General features: G+C 48.0%; 1 protein-coding gene and 1 long non-coding RNA gene across 11 annotated transcripts in view; one reads left to right on the top strand and one right to left on the bottom strand.

Annotated features, from left to right (window-relative positions):
• Positions 1-18,436, bottom strand: part of mindy4b (MINDY family member 4B) — a 79,953-nt gene that overhangs the window by 18,811 nt on the left and 42,706 nt on the right. For all 10 annotated transcript variants that reach the window (XM_059992888.1, XM_059992923.1, XM_059992930.1 and 7 more), the window contains 4 exons: positions 15,036-15,101; positions 7,521-7,591; positions 6,437-6,509; positions 3,280-3,456 (listed from right to left, as the gene is read on the bottom strand). In XM_059992888.1, the coding sequence (XP_059848871.1) occupies positions 3,280-3,456; positions 6,437-6,509; positions 7,521-7,591; positions 15,036-15,101 (387 nt within the window). The remainder of the gene's footprint in view (positions 1-3,279; positions 3,457-6,436; positions 6,510-7,520; positions 7,592-15,035; positions 15,102-18,436) is intronic.
• Positions 7,946-18,436, top strand: part of LOC132406876 (uncharacterized) — a 50,407-nt gene continuing 39,916 nt past the window's right edge. Inside the window, exon 1 of the long non-coding RNA XR_009516297.1 lies at positions 7,946-8,054. This is a non-coding gene — a long non-coding RNA (uncharacterized LOC132406876). The remainder of the gene's footprint in view (positions 8,055-18,436) is intronic.

Genomic DNA, 18,436 nt, shown 5'->3' with positions numbered 1-18,436 from the left:
GGTGCATATGTGACATCCCACAGTTTTGCTGCATAAATAATTCATTAATTACATGCAGAAAGTCTGTCACCAGACTTCCATTGATCCATGAAAGGAATGCATTGCCTCATTAACATAATGGGCTCTTCTGCTCATTAGCTTCAGGCAACTCGTTCAGCAATCAGTCCCTGTCACACAATAAACTGGAATATGCTTTGTGTGCCTGGCCTTTCTAAACCATATGCAATGGTGCCTCAAAGTGGGCCAATGCCATGAACTGGTTGTTCAAGAATGTACTGATGAGAATTCACAAGGAATACCGGAGAAACTTGCTTACTCTGACCAAAAGCAAAACTCTGCAGATGCTGAACATCTGAAATAAAACTGAAGATGACTGAAATGCTCATCAGGTTAGGCAGCATCTGTGAAGGGAGAAAGAGGGTTAATATTTCAGGCTGATAATCTCTCATGAAAGCTTATTCATTGAACACTACAGCATAGAAACAGGCCCTTCAGCCCATCTACTCTGCCTAGTCCCACTGACCTGCACATAGACCATAGATCCCATATTCCTCCCATACATTACTTACCCAAACTTCTTAGATTTTGAAATTGAACCTACATTGAACACTTCCACTGGAAGCTCATCTCACAATCTCAGCATTCTGAGTGAAGACGTACCCTGTCACGTTCAACTTAAACACTTCAACTTTCACCCTTAACAGATGATTCTATTTTTAGTCTCACCCACTCTCAATGGAAAGTCTCCTTGCATTTACCTTATCCATACCCCTCATAATTCTGTATACCTCTTTCAAATCTCCCCTCATTCTCCTACGCTTTGGGGAATAAACTCCTAACCTATTCAACTTTTCTCTACAACTCAGGTCCTCAAGTCCTGGCAACATCTTTGTAAGTTTTCTCTGCATTCTTTCAGTCTTATTGATAACTTATTTATTCATTGAGTCATAGAGTGTGGAGTACGCTCTTCCGAGCCACGCAACCCCACAACCCCGATTAACCCTAACCTAATCACAGGGCATTTTACAATGACCAATTAACCTGCCCACTACGTCTTTGGACTGTGGGAGGAGACCAGAGGATCCATGCATTCCACTGATCGGACAGAGAGCCTCCAGAATGGTGCTGGAATTGAACTCTTGTACTCTGGAACACCCTGAGTGTAATAGTGCAGCACTAACTGCTAAATTATCAAGGCACCTTTCCTGTAGGTACGGTAGATGATCAGAACTACACACAATGCTCCAAATTAGGCTCCACCAAAGTCTTATACAATCCCAACATAACCTCCCAACACCTGTAAATACTTTTGATTTATGAAGGTCAATGTGTCAAAACTCCCTTTATGGCCTGATCTGCCACTTTAAAGGAATTATGGACCAGTATTCACAGATCCCTCTGTTTTACCACACTCCTCAGTGCTCTTCCACTCACCGTGTGAGTCCTACCCTGGTTTGTCCCACCAAAGTGCAACTCTTCACACTTGTCTGCATTACACTCCATCCGCCATTTTTCAGCCCATTCCCTCCAGCTGGCCCAGATCCCACTGAAGATGTTGATAGCCTTCCTCGCTGTCTACTGCATCCCCAAACGTGGGGTCATCCACAAATTTGCTGATCCAGCATACTACATCATCATCCAGATCGTTGATATAGATGACAAGCCACCACAGACCCAGCACTGATCCCTGCTCGTCACAGGCCTCCAGTCAGAGAGGCAGCCATCTTATCTTGCAAAGTCAATGTCTAATCCAATTTACTGCGTCATCACTAATGCCAAATGACTGGCCCATCCACCCATGCGGGACCTTGTCAAAGTTGTGTCGATCTTTTAGCCTACTCCAAGGTCAATCTAACTGTTGCGTATTTAATACTTGAGTAAGCTTGCTTGATATTACGCATTTTTGTTCATTTAAATAATTAATTATTGGTTATATGTATAAATTCATGAATTACATATGTCATCACATTACAACGTGATACTCTATGCCTCGCCTAAAGTAAGCACGGAGTGGAACTCACATTTCAGACAGCCATGTCTTCCTTGGAATTAGCTTAATGTTTTGAAGTTACAAAGCATAACACTAACCCTTCCCACCAACATACCCTTCCATTTTTCTTTCACATACTGTATAATATTCTTAAGCACTTTAGCAGGTTGTTTCTAATAATATCTAATGCTTTTAGCACTTTGAAATATCTTATTTTATCCATTTTGCTGACTAAAAGCAAATTGGTAGTTCACTGAAAGAAAGGTCGATTTAGTGGCTCTTGGTTGAGATGGGAATGTAGAGTAAGACTTTTATTCCCTTTAGAGAGCTCAGAAAAAACAGATACCAAGTCAGATTCAGAGTTATTTATCACACATACTGTTAAATTGAAACATATAGTACTATGCAATAGTCTGAGGCAAATATAGATAGCTAGGGTACACAGTACTGTATCTGTCAACGTGGAGTGGAGAGCCGTAAATCTGGCAGGAGAAAATGTTGGGAATGGTGAGGGTGGAGCGCTGGTGGAGGGGTGTGGGACGGGTGGCAGAGAAGGTGTGCCAAGAGTGGGGGGACATGTGGTTGGCGGGGGTGTAGGCACACCCAGTCCTGAGATACCTGACGAGGTCAATCGATTCCAAACAACTGGTTTATTGATCATTATAAAATGTCTCTCTTATGCCTCCTGCTCCCTCCCCTCTCCCTTTCCCCTTTCCTATCCATGATTCCCCTCTCCCTGCCCCCTTCCCACTTTCAATCTACAATAGAGACTCATATCAGAATCAGGTTTATCAAGTCAAGTCGTTTTTTGTCATTTCAACCATAACTGCTGGTACAGTACGCAGTAAAAATGAAACAACGTTCCTCCAGGACTATGGTGCTACATGAAACAACACAAAACTTACATGTGTCATGATTTCTCTTGTGGAAGCAGTACAGTGCGATACATAAAATTACTACAGTACTATGCGAAAGTCTTAGGCACCCTAGCAGTATATATGTGCCCAAGGCTTTTGCACAGTACTGTATAGAGAAATGCATTATTTATGTTAACAACCAACACAACCCAAGGGTGTGCTGGGGGCAGCCCGCAAGTGTCGCCACACATCCTGGCCCCGATATCACATGCCTGCAATCTTCAACAGAACAACACAAGCAACAGCAACAAGATAACAAGATCCAAACAAGCCCCTTTCCTTCATCCCATCCACCCATCCCCACCGACAGACCTCTAGCCCCAACACATCATTACAGAATCAGTTTTACAACTGTAAAGAGTAAGAAGTTACCTGTGGGAGCTTTTCGTGGTCCAGTTCATGCCTGTTCCAGTAGAGATAACCCACATCACTTCGGGCAAGGATTCCATGTTGTGGATCTTTCAGCAAGGCACCCAGGTCATCATATTGAAGATCTCCATTGAAAACGTTCGGACTGGCTCTACCAGTGAGCATCAGGTTTATAAGAGCCTGGAAAGCAAGAGAAAAGATTCACAAGGATGTTGCCAGGACATGTAAGGAGAAGAGATTTACCAAGATGCTGTCTGGGCTGGAACGTTTCTGTTAAGATGAGAGGTGATCAACTTCCAGTTCCAGGGTGCGAATATCCCTGAAGATCCAACTGGGCCCAACATTTTGATGCAATCACAAATAAGGCTATATGGCAGTGTGCAAAAGTGTTCAGTACATAGAGATAGATAGGGAGCCCAAGACTTTTGCACAGTACTGTAGTCGTCAACGTGGAGCAGAGAGCGAGTTTGTAAATCTGGTGGGAGCAAAGGATGTTGGGAACAGTGAGGGTGGAGTGCTGTAGGAGGGGTGTGGGAAGGGATGCAGAGGGGTGCAAGAGATTGAGGGTGGCACGGGTGCAAATGCACCCAGCCCTGAGACAGCAGGCCAGGTAATTTGATGCCAAGCAATTAGTTTATTGATCTTTACAGAATATCTCTCTGGTGCTTCCCGCTTCTCCCCTCTCCCTTTCCCTTTTCCCACCCATGATTCCCCTCTCCCTGCCCCCTTCCCACTCTCACCCCACAACAGAGACCCAGATCAGAATCAGGAATACCAGCACTCACATATGTCATGAAACATATTTTTTTTTGCAGCAGTACAGGGCAGCAATATATAAAGTTACTACAGCACACTACAAAAGTTTTAGGCAATATATTGCCCAGGACTTTTGTATGATACTGTATTTTATTAGGAGTTTGAAGAAATTTGATATGTCACTAACGATCTGGCAAGTTCCTACAGATGCACCCTGGAGAGTATTCTGACTGGTTGTTTCACTGCCTTAGTATGGATGGGCCAATGCACAGCAGACGGACGTAGACTCAGTCAGCTCCGCCATGGGCACTAGCCTCCTACCAATTACACTAGTCTCCTTAAAATCATCCCTCTTGTATTAGCTGTTTCTGCCCTGGGAAAAAAGTCTCAGAAGAAGAAGGAGAAGGAGGAGGAGAAGGAAAAAGGAGGAGGAGGAGGAGGAGGAGGAGAAGGAGGAGGAGGAGGAGGAGGAGGAGGAGAAGGAGGAGGAGAAGGAGGAGGAGGAGGAGGAGGAGAAGGAGGAGGAGAAGGAGGAGAAGGAGGAGAAGGAGGAGAAGGAGGAGGAGGAGGAGGAGAAGGAGGAGGAGGAGGAGGAGAAGGAGGAGAAGGAGGAGGAGGAGGAGGAGAAGGAGGAGAAGGAGGAGGAGGAGGAGGAGAAGGAGGAGAAGGAGGAGGAGGAGGAGGAGAAGGAGGAGAAGGAGGAGGAGGAGGAGGAGAAGGAGGAGAAGGAGGAGGAGGAGGAGGAGAAGGAGGAGGAGGAGGAGGAGGAGGAGGAGGAGGAGGAGGAGGAGGAGGAGGAGGAGAAGGAGAAGGAGGAGGAGGAGGAGGAGGAGGAGGAGGAGGAGAAGGAGGAGGAGGAGGAGGAGGAGGAGAAGGAGGAGGAGGAGGAGGAGGAGGAGAAGGAGGAGGAGGAGGAGGAGGAGGAGGAGAAGGAGGAGGAGGAAGAGGAGGAGGAGGAGAAGGAGGAGGAGGAAGAGGAGGAGGAGGAAGAGGAGGAGGAGGAGAAGGAGGAGGAGAAGGAGAAGGAAAAGAAAGCCCTTAACTCTGAGTGGAGTCATCGGGACGCCATTGTGACACCAGTTTATTAGTAGGCTTCTTTCTTGTTTTTGTGAGGCCGAGTTGCTAGCTCGACACTCGACCCAGCATGGATGGAAAGTGTGCTAGGGAGCCAGCTGGATTCGAACTCGGGAGCCCTCGCTCCAAAGTCCGGCGCTGATGCCACTACCCCACCAGCCGGCTAAATAGTCTCAGCTGTCCACTTTATCTGTGCCACTTATTATCTTATACACCTCCCATCCTCCACTCCAAAGAGAAAAGCCCAGCTCATTCAACCTTTCCATATTTCCGATTCCATTAGAAAATGTTATTTTTAAAAAAAACTACACCATTTGTTTTCTCAATATTTCAATATTTTTGTATTTTAATATTTTGTCTTCCCAGGTGTCCTGGGTGTAACTCGATGTTTGCTTGGTTGGTAAGGGGATTAAGAGTTATGAGGAGAAGGCAGGATAATAGGGTAAAAAAAAGTCAGCCATGATTCACCTATCACCTTTTCCATTGAGGTTGGGTGAGACTACAACTAGAGGTCGTGGGAGTGCGGAACAAGCTGCAAGCACAAGTGGTGCATGCCAACTGGATTTCAGTGTTCAAGAGAAGTTTGGAAGGTAGGGGTATGGAGGGCTATGGTTCCGGTGCAGGTCAATGGGAGTAGACAGTTTAAATGGTTTGGCAAGGAATAGATGGGCCAAAGGGCCTGATTCTGTGCTGTACTTTTCTCTGACTATGATTGAATGATAGTGCAGGTCAATGGGCCGAATGGCCCAATTCTTCTCCTATTTCTTCTGATCTTGTGTTTATGAACTCCAAGGACATTTGAAGGCAGTACAGCAGGCAGAGCTGTCCAAGTGCTGTCTATGTGGAGTCTGCAGGTTTTCCATGTGACCATGTGTATTTTTAAGGGTCTAACAAAAGCAGATTGGTAGATTAACGGGCCATTAAAGTCACAGTGGAGGTGAGTGTTAGCATCTGAGCGAGGGGTTTAGGGTGCTGGTGGGAATGGGGGGGGGTCAAATAAATTAGGCTGGGTGGAATGATTGTAAGAAGGGGTGTTGCTTAGCATGCACTCAGTGGGCCAAAGGTCCTGTTTCCATGTCATAGCTACATGACCATATTCAATGGGTCCAGCTACTCTGACAGTCCCCGAGCCAGTATGTGGTGGGGGGGGGGGGGGTGGGGGGCTAAATCTGTGCTGATGTTGCTTCATTTGGGCACACAGGATTGTGGGAAATGTTGACTGGATGGATACAAGAGGCCTTTTTCTCAGTTTGGACCTTAGGAGTGGACTCTTTTTCAATGAAATAGGGAGATATAAATAGTATATGCGTGTTAAAATATTGATACTTACTTGCCGACAAGTGAAATTCCCCAGGCTTAGCTGCAGGAGATGAGAGGTTGTATGGTCCATATCCTTACGAAGCCTGTAATGAACAAAATCATCATCAGCTCATTAAGCCTCCTCCACAGGAAAGAGTAAGCTCCCTCCTCCGTACAATGTTCGCTACATCAATCAGACTGCTTAAGACTGTGAAGCAGCGAATTTTAAAATTAGTGGTGCATTCTTTTTAGTGTCTTTTTTAAGGAAGACATTCATTGCCTCTAACTGATAGCGAGGAAACGTTAAAATAAATCACGATTATATTAAGTATACATGTCACCTGCTCCACTGCCACCAGTTTGTGGCCATTAATGAAAGAAAACCCTAAAAGCACTTGTGAATGTAATGTCCCATGTCTGAAAACTCTACCTACAGTGTATCTCCAGGTATCTACATAGCAAATCTAATCTAGCAAATTTCTACTGATGTACAGTACCATGTAGAGCCCTGTCTGATTGCATCACTGTCTGGTATGCAGGCACCAATGCACAGGATGGGAAAAAGCTTCAAAGGGTTGCAGACTCATTCACTTCCTTCATAGGTACAAACCGGCCACCAAGGACATCTCCCAAAGGTGGTCCTTCAAGAAGGCAGTGTCCATCACTAAGGGGCCTCACCACCTAGGACATGCTCTCTTCTCATTATTACCATCAGGCATGGGAGGTTGAAGACACAAACTCAAAGTTTTAGGAATGGCTTCTTCTCCACTGCCATCAAACTTCTGAACGGTCTATGAACCCATGGACACTACCTGGCCATTCCTCCTTGCACTCTTTATCTTTTTATTGTAACATACAGTAATTTGTTGAGCCTGAACTGTATAGGGTCCAAAAACCAACACATTTCATGACTTTTGTTGTCAGTGAAAATAAACCTGATTCTGATTCAATTAACATCTTCGGGCACAGGAGTGGTAAAAACATTTACTCTTTCAACAAGGATTCAGTAATAAACTAGTGTGCTTTTTCCTGTTCTTCTCCATTTCTTGATCGAACAATTTAATCCTTTAGTGCAGAAAACATGCTTGAATTAGTCCACATTGGCAAATCCTTACTTTTCCAGAGTCCTTGAGAAGAGTAAACTGTACAGGAACAGAATGACTCCATGACTTCTTTCGCCTTGAAACTAATCGCAAAGAAAGTCAAAAGTGAGTTGACATTCATACATGAACTTCACAATTTCATAAACACATTATAATAATGTTCTAACTCTTCCAACTGTGACTCCGCATCTTTTTTTCTCCAGTCCTGATGAAGGGTCTGGGCTCAAAATGTTGACTATACTCTTTTCCCCAGAAGCTGCCTGGCCTGCTGGGCTCCCCCAGCATTTTTTGTGTATGCTTGGACTACCAGCATCTGCAGATTTTCTCTTGTTTATAATATTGTTTGTAGTAAACGTTCTAAAGTTGTTCATTTTTCATCCTTACAGCATTTATTTGGTGGTGGGGTCGAGATGCGTCTCTACCAAAGGAGGTGTGAAGTTCTCCTTCCCTCTGCATGTCACCCTTGGCCAAGGTGTTGCACAGGGGTTCCCAAACTTTACAATGCCATAACCCAATACCATTAAGCAAGTGATCTGTGGACTGCAGGTGGGGAACTTTACTTTACTTTATTGTCACCAAACAATTGATACTAGAGCGTAAATTATCACAGTGATATTTGTTTCTGCGCTTTGTGCTCCCTGAAGTACAAATCGAAGTAAATATAATAAGAATTTAAATTATAAATCATAATTAGAAAATAGAAAAGGGTAAGTAAGGTAGTGCAAGTCAGGTCCAGATATTTGGAAGGTACGGCCCAGATCCGGGTCAGGATCTGTTCAGCAGTCTTAACACAGTTGGAAAGAAGCCGTTCCCAAATCTGGCCGTATGAGTCTTCAAGCTCCTGAACTTTCTCCCAGAGGGAAGTGGGACAAAAAGTGTGTTGGCTGGGTGAGTCTTGTCCTTGATTATCCTGCCAGCACTGCTCCGACAGCGTGTGGTGTAAAGTGATCCCAAAGATGGAAAATTGGTTTGTGTGATGTGCTGGGCTACGTTCACGATCTTCTGCAGCTTCTTCCGGTCTTGGACAGGACAACTTCCGTACCAGGTTGTGATGCACCCTAGGAGAATGCTTTCTACGGTGCACCTATAAAAATTAGTGAGGGTTTTAGGGGACAGGCCAAATTTCTTCAGCTTTCTCAGGAAGTAAAGGCGCTGGTGGGCCTTCTTGGCAGTGGACTCTGCTTGGTTAGACCAAGTCAGGTCATTTGTGAAATTCACCCCGAGGAACTTAAAGCTTTTGACCTGTTCCACCTGCGCACCACTGATGTAGATGGGGTTGTGCGGTCCACTACTCCTTCTGAAGTCAACAGCCAATTCCTTCGTCTTGCTGACATTGAGGGATAGATTATTGTCTTCGCACCATGCCACCAGGTTCTTAATTTCCTCTCTGTATTCAGACTCATCATTACCCAAGATACGGCCTACAATTGTGGTGTTGTAGCGGTATGCTACACACAGCGCTAAAATTACGACACGGAGTCGGTAACTGCAGTCGAAGGAAAAAACTTTATTCGAAAACTTCAGCCTCACTTTTAAGCCTCTGTCAACCGGCCCCCCATGGCGCAGAGGCTCCAAAGCTCTGTGCTCGCAAACCCCCGTAGGCTATCTAATTGTGAGCCGGTTCGGATACGCTAGGAAATGGGTCGCCACATAACCCCCCCCCAGAACCGGCGATACACCCCCCAATGTCCACAGTCTGGGCCAGAACCTGCTTGGGAGGTCGGCCTCTGCGCTGAGGCGCCGGAAACTTGGCCGGTTGCGCCAGGTCCACATGGGCCGGTTTGAGGCGGTCCACCGTGAAAACCTCCTCTTTCCCCCCAACGTCCAGCACGAACGTGGACCCGTTGTTCCGGAGCACCATAAATGGCCCCTCGAATGGCCGCTGCAGCGGTGGCCGATGCCCGCCCCTTCGTACAAACACAAACTTACAGTTCTGTAGGTCTTTGGGTACGCAGGTCGGGTGCCGCCCGTGCTGTGAAGTGGGTATGGGGGCCAGGTTACCGAGCTTCTCACGTAGTCTGCCCAGGACTGCTGCGGGTTCTTCCTCTTGCCCCCTTGGGGCTGGTAGGAACTCCCCGGGGACGACCAGGGGCACGCCGTATACCAACTCGGCCGACGAGGCGTGCAGGTCGTCCTTGGGCGCTGTGCGGATGCCGAGTAGGACCCAGGGAAGCTCGTCCGCCCAGTTGGCTCCTCGCAGGCGGGCCATGAGGGCCGACTTCAGGTGACGGTGGAAACGCTCCACTAGCCCGTTCGACTGTGGGTGGTAGGCAGTTGTGTGGTGCAGCTGAGTCCCCAAAAGGCTGGCCATAGCTGACCACAGGCTGGAGGTGAACTGGGCGCCTCTGTTGGAGGTAATGTGGGCCGGGACACCAAAGCGAGATATCCAGGTGGCGATCAGGGCTCGGGCGCAAGATTCGGAGGTGGTGTCGGTGAGCGGGACCGCCTCTGGCCATCTTGTGAACCGGTCCACGATAGTCAGGAGGTAACGCGCTCCGCGCGACACTGGCAGGGGGCCCACGATATCCACATGAATGTGGTCGAAACGCCGGTGAGCGGGATGGAACTGCTGCGGTGGGGCTTTGGTGTGCCGCTGCACCTTGGCCGTCTGGCAGTGCATGCACGTTCTGGCCCATTCACTGACCTGTTTGCGGAGTCCGTGCCAAACGAACCTGCTGGAAACCATCCGGACAGTTGTACGGATGGAGGGATGCGCCAAGTTATGAATGGAGTCGAAAACGCGGCGCCGCCATGCTGTCGGGACGACGGGACGGGGCTGGCCGGTGGCGACGCCACAGAGTAGGGTCCTCTCACCTGGGCCCACGGGGAGGTCCTGGAGCTGCAGACCGGAGACTGCGGTTCTGTAACTCGGAATCTCCTCATCCGCCTGCTGCGCCTCTGCCAGTGCCTCAAAGTCTACCCCTTGGGAAAGGGCATGAACAGTAGGGCGAGAGAGCGCATCCGCCACGACATTGTCCTTACCCGAGACGTGCCGGACATCCGTTGTGTATTCAGAGATGTAGGACAGGTGGCGTTGCTGGCGGGACGACCAGGGGTCGGATGCTTTCGTAAACGCAAAGGTAAGCGGTTTGTGGTCCGTGAACGCGGTGAAGGGCCGACCTTCTAGGAAGTACCTGAAATGCCGGATTGCCAGGTAGAGCGCCAACAGTTCCCGGTCGAAAGCACTGTACTTGAGCTCGGGTGGTCGCAGGTGTTTGCTGAAAAACGCCAGGGGTTGCCAGCGACCTGCGATGAGCTGCTCCAGCACCCCACCGACTGCCGTGTTTGATGAGTCCACTGTGAGGGCGGTAGGGGTGTCCATTCTGGGATGTACTAGCATTGCGGCATTCGCCAAAGCTTCCTTCGTTTGAACGAAAGCGGCGGCGGACTCCTCGTCCCAGGTAATGTTCTTGCTCGGACCCGACATCAGGGCGAACAGGGGGCGCATGATCCGGGCAGCTGAAGGGAGGAAGCGGCGGTAGAAATTGACCATACCTACAAATTCCTGAAGGCCTTTGATCGTGGTGGGTCGGGGGAAGTGGCGGACCGCATCTACCTTAGCGGGCAGAGGGGTTGCCCCGTCTTTAGTAATCCTGTGGCCCAGGAAGTCAATGGTATCGAGTCCGAACTGGCATTTGGCGGGGTTGATTGTAAGACCGTACTCACTCAGTCGGGCGCAGAGTTGACGGAGGTGGGACAGATGCTCCTGACGACTGCCGCTGGCTATGAGGATGTCATCCAAATAGATGAACGCGAAATCCAGGTCCCGTCCCACCGCGTCCATTAACCGCTGGAACGTCTGTGCGACATTCTTCAGGCCGAACGGCATGCGGAGGGACTCGAAAAGGCCGAAAGGGGTGATGAGAGCCGTTTTGGGGATGTCGTCAGGATGCATCGGGATTTGATGGTATCCCCGGACGAGATCTACCTTGGAGAAGATCCGTGCGCCGTGCAGGTTTGCTGCAAAGTCCTGAATGTGCGGCACAGGGTAGCGGTCCGGTGTGGTAGCCTCGTTCAGCCTGCGGTAGTCGCCGTACGGTCTCCAGCCCCCCCGTCGCTTTGGGCACCATGTGCAGGGGGGAGGCCCATGGGCTGTCGGACCGCCGGATGATCCCCAATTCCTCCATCCTCTGGAACTCCTCCTTCGCCAGTCGGAGCTTGTCCGGGGGAAGCCGCCGAGCACGGGCATGGAGGGGTGGTCCCTGGGTCGGGATGTGGTGTTGTACGCCGTGCCTGGGCATGGCCGCTGTGAACTGCGGTGCCAGAACCGATGGGAACTCCGCCAGGACCCTGGTGAAGTCGTTGTCGGACAGCGTGATGGAGCCGAGGTGAGGGGCTGGCAACTGGGCTGCACCCAGGGAGAACATCTGAAAGGTCTCGGCGTGTACCAGTCTCTTCCTGGGCAGGTCAACCAGCAGGCTGTGAGCCCGCAAAAAATCGTCATCCAGAAGCGGTTGGGCTACGGCGGCCAGTGTGAAGTCCCACGTGAACTGGCTGGAGCCGAACTGTAGCTGCACCTGACGGGTGCCATAGGTCCTTACGGTGCTGCCATTCACGGCCCTCAGGGGGGGACCCGGTGCCCTGCTGCGGGTGTCTTAACTCGTCGGAGGTAAAACGCTGATCTCAGCCCCAGTATCGACCAAAAACCGGCGTCCCGACCTTCTATCCCACACATACAGGAGGCTATCCCGATGGCCAGCCGCCGTAGCCATCAGCGGCGGCTGGCCCTGGCGTTTCCCGGGAACTTGCAGGGCGGGCGACAACGGCGGGCTTCTGCTTCTGCTGGTGGTAGAAGCACCAGTGTTCATTGGGCCGGGGGTTGGCGGGCTCTGTGGCCGGGCCTGGACTGGTTTGCTGCCGGGAGCGGGGCTGGGAGATCTGTGCGATGGACGCCCCGCTCACCTTTTTGGCGTTCCACAGCAAGTCCGCCCGGGCTGCCACCTTCCGGGGGTCACTGAAATCCGCATCGGACAGCAGCAGGCGTATGTCCTCGGGCAGCTGCTCCAGGAATGCCTGCTCAAACATGAGGCAGGGTGTGTGTCCGTCGGCGAGAGACAACATCTCATTCATTAAAGCCGATGGAGGTCTGTCGCCCAAGCCATCCAGGTGCAGTAAACGGGAGCCCGCTCGCGCCGTGAGAGTCCGAAAGTCCTGAGGAGCAAGGCTTTGAATTCCGTGTACTTGCCGTCTGCCGGGGGTGACTGTACGAACTCCGCGACCTGGGCCGCTGTGTCCTGGTCGAGGGAGCTCACCACGTAGTAGTAGCGGGTGTCTTCTGAGGTGATCTGGCGAACGTGGAATTGGGCTTCGGCTTGCTGGAACCATAGGTCCGGGCGCTGTGTCCAGAAACCTGGCAGTTTCAACGAAACCGCATGAACAGAGGCGGCGTCGGTCATTTCTGGTCCAAAAATCGTTTGGACCGTCGGGGTCATCAATTGTAGCGGTGTGCTACACACAGCGCTAAAATTACGACACGGAGTCGGTAACTGCAGTCGAAGGAAAAAACTTTATTCGAAAACTTCAGCCTCACTTTTAAGCCTCCCTCAACCTGCCCCCCATGGCGCAGAGGCTCCAAAGCTCTGTGCTCGCAAACCCCCGTAGGCTATCTAATTGTGAGCCGGTTCGGATGTGCTAGGAAATGGGTCGCCACAGTGTCATCAGCAAATTTATACATTGAGTTCGATGGAAACTCCCCCTGGTGTAACATCTGCTTAGCACCCCCCCCCCCCCCCCCCAACCCCACCACCGATCAGGGCCACATGAAATCATGGGAGCAGGTGGTGGATGGTCATATGAGCAGCTGGTGCAGATCACAGGTCCTGGTTATGCAACCACTGACGTCAGGCAAACAATCTCTGAAGAGTATTGATCATGGCTGGGGTCACTCATTTTGTAAAGACACTGCCCAGAAGGCAATGGCAAACCACTTCTGCAGAAAAATTTGCTGAGAACAATCATGGTCAAAGACAGACTGAAGACCATGATGCCTACTTCATATGACATGGCACACAATGATGATGATGAGCATTTACCATAATTAAGCTTTTAGTTAATTTAAATAGTTCCATGTCTTCTGTAAAATAGCAAGCAGAGAATACTTTAGGGTCAAATTACCTGCTGTTGTTACAAATATCGCAGCTCGACTTTTAATATTGCCTTCAGGGCTTGGACAGCTTATTGAAACACAATAATAAAAGCATTTCTAAAGCAACCATCAAGCTCTCAGGAGAATCTGAAGTCATTGTTCCAATGCATGAAACAGGACAGCTCGTGTACGTGGGTGGGTGGGAGGGAGGGAAGTATGGAACTTGATTTGCTGTTGTCGTTTTGTTTCTTGGTATATTTATTGTTATTTATTTACCATCGCGGTAACAGGCCCTTCCAGCCCAATGAGCCCACGCTGCACAAAAAACACCCAGGTGACTAGTTAACCTACTCTTTGGGATGTGGGAGGACACTGGAGCACCCAGAAACAATTCATGCGGCCACGGGGGAGAACGTACAAACTCCTTACAGTCAGCATCAGGAATTGAACCGGGGTCACTGGTGTTGTGGAGTGATACGCTAACCGTTATGTGACTGTGCTACCCAGTGTTCTGTTGTTGTTCTGCCCAGCATGGTGGACATGCTATGTTAACGCTGGAATGTACAGCAACACTTGCGGACTGCCCCAGCTCATCCTTCAGTGTGCAGGTTGTTTCCACAAACAATGCACTTCACTGTCTAATTTTATTTATTGGCCATACAATGCAGAATAGGCCCTTCCAGCCCCTTTGAGCATTGCCACCAAAGCAACCACCCTCCTCAACAAACCTGATTAACCCTAACCTGATCACTGGGCGATTTACCACTTAACTTACCTGGTATATCTTTTGACTGTGGGAGGAAAATGGAGAAAATCCATGAATTCCACAGTGAGGACAATAGAGAGACTCCTTATAGAAGGGGACCAGAATAAGAACATAAGAATTAGGAGCAGGAGCAGGCCCATCGAATCTGCTCCGCCATTCAACAAGATCAGGGCTGATTTGGCCACGGACTCATCGCCACCTGCCTGCCTTTTCCCCATAATCCTTAATTCCCCTACTCTGCAAAAAAATCTATCCAACCTTGTCTTAAATATTTACAGAGGTAGCCTCCATTGCTTTATTGGACAGAGAATTGCACAGATTCACCAATCTCTGGGAATTGGACTCTAAACTCCGAAACGCCCCAAGCTGTAACAGTGTTGTCCTAACCGCTATGCTACTGTAATGTACTTGTGATGAGTGAATCTGAATCTGGAGAAGCACCATTGCCAGTTTGTGCTCCAGAAAGTCCAAAACACAGCAATGGAATATTGAGAGGATAATCTGCGAAAAGAGGTAAGTAAAGGCACTCTGAGGAACCAAAAGGCCTATTTCTATTGTACTACTCAATGGTTCCAGCAAGCTACCCACTGAACCATGGAGCCACAAGAGATTTGCAGATGGTGGAGTTCTAGAGCATCAACCAAGATGCCAACAGTTAAATTTTTGTTGTACTTACACAGTGTATGTGCTCAGTCACAAACTGCTGCAGCTTTGCTTTGTCAGTGAAGTTAAAGAGCTGGACCTGGGGAGAAACGAGAACAAGGTGTGACTGATTTACAGATAACCTGGAAGGGAGTTAGGTGTCACAGTGATCAGTGGCAGACTCCCACGTAGAGAAGGAAATACGAGATTATAGAGGAATGCAAACAGAGCGTCAGAGGCACGAGTGAGCAACACCACGAGACAAATCATTCCATACAAATGCAATGACTCCGCTCCAGTGCTAAACGAGGGTCCTCTTTAAATAATCGTAAAATGTGGGAAACCCGTGCCAGTCGAGATTAAACAGAAAGCACAAGTGCTTAACAGGTCTAGTTAAGACAACAATTAGTAAATACAGCTGCTTAAGAAACTGACAAGCCCAATGCTCTCCAGCAAGCCGCAGGACTCGTGACACTAGGGGTAAATTAGCAAAAGCTGCTGGGAGCAGGATTATCACCAAGGTCTCTTGCCACCCACAAAGTTGTTGAGAGGTGGATGAAATACCAGAGAAATGGGATGTCGCAGCAACACTAGGTCAGTTACCAGTTGATCCATGAGATGCTTGAGATGGCATCATTGATGTCTTTGAGGATCTGGGAACCTTATGTGGTTATGGGCAAAGGATGGAGGTGAATGCAATTGCTCTAAAACTCAGGACAGGCAAAGGGGACAAAACATTTAGCTTACATTTTCACTATTATTTCTCTACCTGTGTAGGTGTAGAACATCTCCTGATCCTAGCAGGTTCCAATGTCAACAAAATACTTTAACATTAAAGAAACATTGTCACAGGGAATAAATTTAGGTTCACCAACTTGTTAAAGAGATTAGTTTAATAAAAACCATTTTTGAAAGCAGTTGACTGAGGAATTACATTTGCCAGGAGGTTGGTGTAATTTTCACATTTTTAAAAAAAACAGTACAGTTTGAATAAACCTCTGGTACGATTATGTCTCTCATTCTACCTTGTCAGGACCTTGAACATTATTTGTCCACCTGCACTGTGCTTTCCCTGTTTCTGTATCTGTAACTGTAACATGATACTGAGGTTTGTGAAGAAGTGTGGAAGTGGAGAAAATGTTTTCTATAGTCTAGGACCAGAGGGTAAGACCTTAGAATAGGGTGCCCCTTTAGAACAGAGATGAGGAGGAATTTCATTAGCCAAAGAATGGTAAATCTGTGCAATTCATTCAAGTCATTGGGGTTACTTAAATCAAAGGTCAATAGGTTCATGATTATTAAGGCCTTCAAAGGTTAAGGGGAGAAAGGAGAATGGGCTTGAGAGGCATAATAAATCAACCATGATGGAATTGCAGAGTGGACTCGATGGGCTGAATGGCCTAATTCTGTTCCTTTGACTCATGGTCTTATTCTGCATACTTTAATTGTTCTTCCTTTTGTACTAACTCGGTGCACTGATGTTTGGAAATGTACTCAGCTACTCTTTGTAATTCACTTACCTCTCTGGCTTTTACTTATTTCTATATGCTCCACGTCATTGATATTAGTCACCATGTGTGTGCTTAGTGGCCTATTAGATGTACCTGTACACCTGCTCATAAATGCATATATCTAATCAGCCAATCATTAGGCAGCAACTCAATGCATAAAAGCATGCAGACATGGTCAAGAGGTTCAGCTGTTGTTCAAACCAAACATCAGAATGTGGAAGAAATGTGATCCAAGTGACTTTGCCCACATTGGTTTCAGATGGGGCGGCTTGAGTATCTCAGAAACTATTGATCTCCTGGGATTTTCATGCACAACAGTCACTAGCGTTTACAAAGAATGGTGTGAAAAAACAAAAGGACATGTAGTGAGCACAGTTCTGTGGGTGAAAACGCCTTGTTAATGAGAGAGGTCAGAGGAGAATGGACAGACTAGTTCAAGCTGACAGGAAGGCGACAGTAACTCAATTAACCACACGTTAAAACAGTGGTGCGAAAATAGCATCTTTGAACACACAAGACACCAAACCTTGAAGTGGATGGGCTATACGGGAGAACACCATGAATGTACACTCAGTGGCCATTTTATTAGGTATAGGAGGTACATAATAAAGTGGCCACTGAGTGTGTAATGGTGTCTGACATGTCAACTGTGAATTCAAATAAATTATTCTCCTGGAAATGCATTTTGATTACAGGTCAAGTAGAAACAGATTAATCTACACTTCTGGCATCATTGAGAAATTTAATAAAGCACATGAAATATTCCCTGTGGTCCTGTGCTCGTGGGGAAAATAAACACATCTATTTGCCCAATGTGACAGAATTATTGTTCACTTACAGTTTAATTTGTTGACTTTGAAAGAGGCAAATCACAGTCAGCATGCTCCAAGTTTGCAGGCTTTATTTTGTTATTAGAATTCTGCAATTTAAAAGTCGGCTGCCTATCAAGATTGTGGATGGAATATTTCCCTTTGGTTGGGAATCAGTGAAGTGTTGCATTGGATGGGATTTTTATGTGCAAAGAGATTGCCAGATTTAAATGTTCTGCAAGCACAGATCAGATTGCTGGGCTCTCTCCTGCCACTGCTGATCTACATCTTAACTCAAACGTGCCCCAGGTTTTAGTGCCAAAATTGCTAAGTCACAGACTATTTCAGCAGGGAAGGGTGGTGCTATTACAGTGCCAGCGATCAGTTCAATTCCCACTGCTTTCTGTAAGGAGTTTGTACAATTTGTACTCTTCCGGCCACATAGATGCTATGGTCAATGAAACACATCGGTCCGAGAAAGAAATCATGTGCCTCTACTTCCTTAGAAGGCTAAGCAACCTGGAAGTGGGGGTTTCCCCCGATCCTGCGAATTCCTCCCACATTCCAAAGATGTATGGGTTGGTAAGCTGTGTTGGTGTGGGAAATTTGGCAATACTTACAGGCTGCCCTCAGCACATACTTGACCGCATTTGTCATTGAAGCATTTCACTGTGTGTTTTCATATATATGTTGGACAAAGAATGTTACTGCCCACTACGCCGCTGGCGTTTAGGGTCCTCCATCTCTGTCTGTCCGTACCATTGCACGCAGAAATAGAAGGATTCTTCAAAGCTGTTTCCAAAATAATTTTTTTGACCAGTCAGGGTTGACAGCCCTGAGCTGAACCCCCGGACCTGGAGGACCCTTGGGCCACTCTTCTCTTTGGCCTGTTTGGCCTGGGTGAACCTACCATGAGTCAAAGCACAAGGCCCATATCTCTCTGTGTTATTGAGGCACACACGCCTCCATCCCTACGACAAGGTTGTAGTCCTCTTGGAGGAGCTGACAAATAAAGCTAAACTTTACCTTCAATCTTTGGATCATTTGACCTGTTGTGTCTGTGAGAGATCTGTGTGAGAGCAATGCAGTGAATTCCATTCCACCTCCCTCCCCGC

The sequence above is a fragment of the Hypanus sabinus genome, chromosome 2, assembly GCF_030144855.1.
Source record: "Hypanus sabinus isolate sHypSab1 chromosome 2, sHypSab1.hap1, whole genome shotgun sequence".
Lineage (NCBI taxonomy): Eukaryota > Metazoa > Chordata > Chondrichthyes > Myliobatiformes > Dasyatidae > Hypanus > Hypanus sabinus.
Note: the sequence above shows the minus strand (reverse complement) of the source record. Positions and strands in the feature narration are given on the sequence as shown.